This window comes from Penaeus monodon, chromosome 3 (assembly GCF_015228065.2).
Source record: "Penaeus monodon isolate SGIC_2016 chromosome 3, NSTDA_Pmon_1, whole genome shotgun sequence".
In the NCBI taxonomy this organism is placed as follows: Eukaryota; Metazoa; Arthropoda; class Malacostraca; order Decapoda; family Penaeidae; genus Penaeus; species Penaeus monodon.
The window spans coordinates 9,887,728-9,895,227 of record NC_051388.1 but is presented as its reverse complement, the minus strand read 5'-3'; the positions used below and the strand labels follow the sequence as shown (position 1 = coordinate 9,895,227).

The window sequence follows — 7,500 nt, the reverse complement described above, 5'->3', positions numbered from 1 at the left end:
TATATTTTTCTCGATCCCGTCCTTCCTCTAACTCCCCCCTTCCCCATTTTTTCCTTTCCTCTTTCCCACATATCTCCATCCCCAACACCCTTCCCCATCCCCCTCTACCTCCACCTCCTCCCCTTTTCCCCCTCCCTCTTCCCCCTTCTATCCCTTTTCCCCCTCCCTGCTCCCCCTTCTATCCCCATCCCTACCCCTCCCCCTCACTCCCCCTCCCCCCTCCCGCCGAGTCGCTAAGATCGCCCCACCGAAGAGCGTGGAAGCGCCCCTCGAGCGCGTAGGCACCCGCGGTCTGTGCCACTTGGCTCCCTTCCCACCAACTCCTTTGAGTCTAGCACACAAACCTCGCGTAGACAGTAGCTCCCGTGTGGCTGTGTTGTGCCGTTCTCGTGTCCTCGCTGGTGTGGGGCGTCGCCGTCACCTGAGGGTGTTTCTCTCCACAGACTTAGGAAACACGCCCGTGAGAAGCTAGGGTGAGGAGCGAGGGAGGTGAGGGAGGGAGAGCAGAAGGGCGTCGAGGGGTTGGTATGCCTGGGACAGGGAGGGAAGAGAGGCTGGGTGAGCGTGAGGCTGAGATGCGGCGGCGGCGTGGCTCTGTGATACGTATTTAGGGCCCATGGTGAAGCAACAACAACCGTGGTTGCTTTGGTGGAGAACCTGGTGTTGAGATTCGCCCGGGGATGCGACTGGCCGAGAGAGGATGGCCTGCATTTGTGTGTGTGTGTGAGTGTGAGTGTGTGGATCCTGTGGGTGGTTAGGTGGCTATCTCTTTGCACATATCTTTATATCTCTCAGTATGTTTATGTATATGTGTGTGTGTGTGTTTGCGAGTGTGTGACCTTAGAATAAAGCGAAGCCGCAATGCTGTGATATTTTGGTGCCACGACTGCTTATTGGCCTCGATCGGGAGACACAGAAAGTGGGGATGTGTGATTATGTTGACAGGGCTTATATAAGAAACACACGCATTTACGCACATGTAAATACCTGTAGGCAGAAGCTGTGTAATCGCACACAAACACATGTACACGCATAAACATAAACGTGAGACACGAGCAGCAACCACAACACCACACGCACACCCTACACACCACACCACACCAAACACGCACACCACAAACCATCCACAACACACACACACACACACACACACACACACACACACACACACACACACACACACAACACACACACAACACACACACACACACACACACACACACACACACACACACACACCACACACACACACCACACACACACACACACACACACACACACACAACACACACACACACACCACACACACCACACACACACACACACACACACACACACACACACAACACACACACACACACACACACACACACACACACACACACACACACACACACACACACACACACACACACACACAGACCTATAGATAGAAGCATCTAGTATTTGTTCCGAGCTAGACTTATCCATGCCTTAATCAAGACATCACAATAACCTTTCGTCCTCCGCCTTCTAATAATTATCGTGCTCCTCCTCCTCCTCCTCCTTCTCCATCTTCTTCTTCCTCTTCTACTTCTCCGTCTTCGCCTTCTTCTTCTTCTTCTTCTTCTTCTTCTTCTTCTTCTTCTTCTTCTTCTTCCTCCCCCTCCTCCTTCTTCTTCTTCCTCCCCCTCTTGCTTCTCCTCCACCTCCTCCTCCTCCTCCTCCTCGTCCTCGTCCTCCTCTTCCTCCTCCTCCTCTTCTTCTTTTCTTTTTTTCTTTTTTTTTTTTATTCATTTGATTTTTCATTTTCCTCTTCATCTTTCCGTTCTCTTCTTAATTCTCATACTTCTTTTCAAACACTTCTTCCTCTTCCTCTTCTACTTTTTCCTCTTCTTCTCCTCCTCTTTCTCCTTCTACCTCTCCTCCTTCACTTCCTCCTTCTTCTCCCCTTCCTCTTCTTCCTCTTCCTCCTCCACCTCCACCTCCATCACCACCACCCCCACCACCTTCTCCACCTCCTCCACCTCCACCTCCATCACCACCCCCACCCCCACCCCCACCACCCCTACTCACCCCCGTCCTCCTCCCGCAGGTGCCGGGTGCTGGAAGAGGAGACCGCCTTCCTCCGCGCGCTTGCTTGCCTTCGAATACCCAACGACGCTCGCGAGAGAGAGCAACGAAATCGACTTGTTCCTCCTTGGAGCAGAAGCAGAAGCAGGGACAGAAGAAGCAGAAGCAGAAGGAGGAGGAGTAGAAGACGAATTTAACGGGAGTTGAAAGTTTGATGAAGGAATAGGACAAAAGAAGAGGAAGAAGAGGAGAGAAGGGAAAGAAGGAGAAGTCGACGTTCACCGGGTAGCTTGTTCTGAACGTGTCGTTGACGGCGTTGAAGCAAAATAAAATAAGAAATAAGAAGAAACGGAAGAGGTTCTGGGAAGTGAGTCGTTAAATATATATATATATATAAGGAAAGAGAGCGAGAAGGAGAAAGAGAGTGATGTCACCTATGGTTTGCTAGTGTGAAGTGTGGAATTCTCTGCCTAAGGAGGAACTATTGTTTTTTTTTTATTTATTTAGATATAAGTTAATTCAGAAAGAAAAATCGTATAGAAACGTCTTTCAAAGCAATTATTTGCTTACTATTCATCACATGGTGTCAGGAAGTGTCTGTGATATATCGACCTATACAAAAAAGGTATAATAGTAATAAAAATATAAAAGTGGAGAAAACGTCAAGTGAAGAAAACGAGAGAAACATCATCAACGGAGAGGAGGAACTTCGATAAAACAAAAATGGAGAATAAAAAAGGAGATAGAGGAGTCCGGAAGGAGAGAAGCTTTGTACAGGTAAGTTATCTTTGACGTCATTTTATTATCATGTATTCACCTCTCTCTCTCTCTCTCTCTCTCTCTCTCTCTCTCTCTCTCTCTCTCTCTCTCTCTCTCTCTCTCTCTCTCTCTCTCTCTCTCTCTCTCTCTCTCTCTCTCTCTCTCTCTCTACCTACCTACCTACCTACCTACCTACCTACCTACCTACCTACCTACCTACCTACAGGTAAGGAAATTCCACCCAAAATGTATCTGTCAATGTGGTGATTTGGAATGACGAAAAAGGTGGCATCACGATTAAATATTCGTGTTCTCCCATCCATACCTCATTGTACTCCGTTGTATAAATGCATAAGTGATGAAGTTATGCTTGGGTTCTCTGTGAGGGGGTATGTCGGCCCTCCGTTGTGTATTATTTATTTATTTATGTCTAGTTAAGCTTTTTTTCGTTTTTTCATTTGGAAGGTTTGAGGGTTCATTGCAAGGGAGAGGAGGAGGGAAAGGTAGATAGAGAATGAAGGAAAGAAAGGGATGGGAGAGGGGAAGAGGGAGGCGGAGGAGGAGTTAGAGGAAGAAAGAAAGAGAGGGGAAGGAGAGAGGGAGAGGGAGAGGAGGGGAGATAGAGAAAGAAAGAAAAGCAATGAGACAGACACACACACACACACACACACACACACACACACACACACACACACACACACACACACACACACACACACACACACACACACACACACACACACACACACACACACACACAGATAGAGAGAGAGAGAGAGAGAGAGAGAGAGAGAGAGAGAGAGAGAGAGAGAGAGAGAGAGAGAGAGAGAGAGAGAGAAACAGAGGGACATAGTTAAATAGAGGGGTAGGAAGAAAGAAAAAGGGAGAAGGGAAGGAAATATGTATGTGTGCTTGCGGAGGAGGCAAACTGTGCATTTCGACTTGAAACAAAGTTAATTGGTATAGTTTTCCTGCAGATGCTGCGTTTTCTTTGTAAATGAGTATGAGAAAATGGGAATAACTTGCACATATTCAGAAATTCATGATAGTTTTTTTTCTGCAATTCGTAAATATTTTCTTCTCGTAAAATAAACCGTGCAGTAATTGGTTGATTTTGCAAATGCATATGCTGGTAGTAATATAAACAATTAAGTGATATTAGATTGAAGACTTATGAAATAAATAGTTTTGACATATTCCGATAGTAAGGATCCATTGACAGACAGACTTAGAGAATATTACATGAAACTACAACCATTGCTTTTAAAATCTTGTTTTATTATTTTCCTTTTTTTGCCTCCACTACTACTTTACTACTATTTTTACTACTACTGCTATTATTGCTATTACTACTACTATTACCACTGCTATTACTATCATTACAATTTTTGTTGTGTCGTGTTTATCATGTTGTCATATTTATTGTTGTTTTGTTGCTGTCAAATTAGAGTTTTTGTGGTTTCTTGTACGTCTTTTATCCATTTATTTTGCCAGTGTTTTATAATGTTTGTGTTTTTATATTATATTTAGTTTCAATAGCATTAGTACGATCTTTCCTCCTTAGAATTTCCAAAAACTCATTTTTATATTTTTCAACCTTCGGACCTTTTCTATATAAAAAAAAAATATTCAATACCACGTCCTATTTTTCTCTTTCTTTTGTTAATTAACTTATTTCGCTTCCTCCCTCCCTCCACCTCTCCACCCCCTCCCCCTCCCCCTCCTCCCTTCTCCTCCGTGTGCCCGCCCCATCCCTGACCCGGCTTGACCTGGCTTGACCTGGGCTTTGTCCGTGTTTGACCTGTGTTGTGTGGCGAAGGACCGAAGTTTCCCCGAACGACCGGCCTTCTGGAGGAGCGCGTCGTTTTGCCGGGTAAAGTCTGACCTTGTTTTTATGTTATTATGTGTGACCTTGCTTATTTTTTGTTATTATGTGTGACCTTACTTGTTTTGTTATTGTTTGTGACCTTACTTGTTTTTTGTTATTTATTTGTGAGCTTGTCTTTTGTTATTTATTTGTGAGCTTTTTTTGTGATCTTGTGTTCTGTGTGTGACCTCTCTTGTTATCTGTCTTTGACCTTAGTGCTCTGTGTGTGACCTTACCATGTCTTTGACCTTACTTGTTTTGTTTTGTGACCTTATTGCCTTCTGATGAGATTATTACCATCATTATTATTATCATCATCATCATCATCATCATCATCATCATCATCATCATCATCATCATCCCTCTTCTCCATATTATTATTATTGTTATTATTATTATTATTATTATTATTACTGTTATTATTATTATTGTTTTTATTATTATTTATTACTATTATTATTATTATTATTATTGTTGTTGTTATTATTATCATGTTATTGTTATCATCGTTGTTTTTGTTGTTGTTGTTGTTATTATTATTGTTATTATCATTATAATTTTTGTTGTTATTAATATTTTGTTATTCTTATAGTCATTAGTAGTAGTAGCAGTAGTAGCATCTACTGCTACTATCATTATTATTATTGTTATTATTATTATTATTATTATTATTATTATTATTATCATCAATATCATTATTATTATTGTTATTATGACTGTTGTTGTTGATATTATCGTTATTATTATTATTATTATTATTATTATTATTGTTATTATTATTGTTATTGTTATTATTGTTATTACTTTTAACAATTATTGGCAGTTATCATTATTATCGTCATCATTATCATTATCTTTATCCGCCTCCACATCATCAGTTATCTTTATTATGCTTCTTATGTTGGTTTGACCTTGTGGGTTCGTGCCTTTATTTAATATTTTTATCATTGTAGTTCTTGTTTCCTTGTTTGTTTGTTTGTGTTGTCTTTGTTTGTCTTTTGTTTTGTTTATTTGCCCTTGTTTTATTTTTTCTTTCGTTCTTTCTTTGTCTTCTTTTTCTTTCTTTATGTATTTTTTTTCTTAATTTCCTGCACGTCCTTTGTTTTTTTCCTCGATGTGTGTCTGTGTTATTCGTTGCTTGTTATTATTATTATTGTTATTATATTTATTGGTTATCAGTTTTATTTGTTACATTCTTTCGTGTCACTATTATTTCCATTTTTGTTGTATTAGTTTATAATTTTTATTCGTCACGTGTTTCAGGAATATTTTTGCTTTTTATTATTATTATTATTATTATTATTTTTTTTTTTTTTTCATTTGTCACTGTCTTCGTTAGTTATAATATTTCTTAATATTGTTGATAAGAGAGTATATTTGTAAACTATATTATATATATATATTTATACATATATATCCATTGTATATATCCATATATATCCATATATATATCATATATATATCATATATATATATATATATATATATATATATATTATATATATATACACACACATACACATACACACACACACACACACACACACACACACACACACACACACACACACACACACACACACACACACACACACACATATATATATATATATATATATATATATATATATATATATATATATATATATATATATATATATATATATACATACACATATTATATATATATACATATATATATATATACATACACACACACACACACACACACACACATATTTTATATTATATACACACACACACACACACACACACACACACACACACACACACACACACACACACACACATATATATATATATATATATATATATATATATATATATATATATATATATATATATATATATATTTCTTCTTCTTTTTGCTTTGTTTCGTCTATTTACACTCTTATTATTTTCCAATCCATTGCTATTTTTCTTATTTTGTTTTATTTGTTAATACTTCAGTTGTTCAATTTTTTTTTTTTTGTTTTGTACGAATGTCAACATAATCTTCATAATATTTTTTTCCACTTTTATTTGTTTCGGGTTTTGTTTTTATTTTTTTATATTCTGTTAATTGTATATATATTTTTTTCTGTATATGTCTGTCTCTCTAAGTTCGTTTTCAATTTTATTGTTTTATTTATCTATTTATTCACATAAAAAAACACGTTATCTGAATATTATGTTTCTTATAGCTCTTGGGTATGTCACTTGTGTTTCATTTATGGTTACAATTACTAATTAATATTGTTGCTGTTATTGTGTTGTTATTGTTATTGTTGTTGTTGTTATTATTATTATTGTTGTTGTTGTTATTGTGTTGTTGTTGTTATTGTTATTGTTGTTATTATTGTTGTTATTGTTGTTGTTGTTGTTGTTGTTACGTTGAATTTACTCGTTTATTCATGTACCTCCTCGCTAGGCAGGGCTTTGAAATACCAAACTGCGTGTGTGTTTTCTCATGGCGTTGTCAAGATTCCTGTAACACTACGAGATTGGAGGAAAAACTTAAGGTGTTTAAGAATAGGGAAGAGTTTGATAAAGAAGTGTGATAAAGATGCAAATTTGGTTAAAGGAAATAGATGGGGAGGAAAAAAAACACGAAAATATCTAAAAAAAATATATATATATATATTCTTGATTTAAAAAAGAAAAGTGTGTCTTAAAGTGGAATGGTTAATATAGAGGATTTTTTTTTCTAATAGAATAGCATAACCTGCCTCGATAATTATGAAAATACAGTTACGTTCAAAACTTCGATATTAGATACTGAACTTCGTTTAAGCAAACCCCAAATCAAAGTTATATATTTT

At 37.7% G+C, this 7,500-nt stretch overlaps 1 protein-coding gene across 4 annotated transcripts in view; it reads left to right on the top strand.

Moving 5' to 3' along the window:
• LOC119591750 (CBP80/20-dependent translation initiation factor-like) overlaps positions 1-7,500 on the top strand; it is a 96,669-nt gene that overhangs the window by 9,709 nt on the left and 79,460 nt on the right. For 2 of the 4 annotated variants that reach the window (XM_037940538.1, XM_037940513.1), the window contains exon 2: positions 2,075-2,829. In XM_037940538.1, coding sequence (XP_037796466.1) covers positions 2,776-2,829 — 54 coding nt within the window. In that variant the 5' untranslated portion in view covers positions 2,075-2,775. Of the gene's footprint in view, positions 1-351; positions 474-2,074; positions 2,830-4,630; positions 4,685-7,500 lie in introns of those variants that run through there. The other 2 variants (XM_037940507.1, XM_037940519.1) reach the window with 2 other exon arrangements.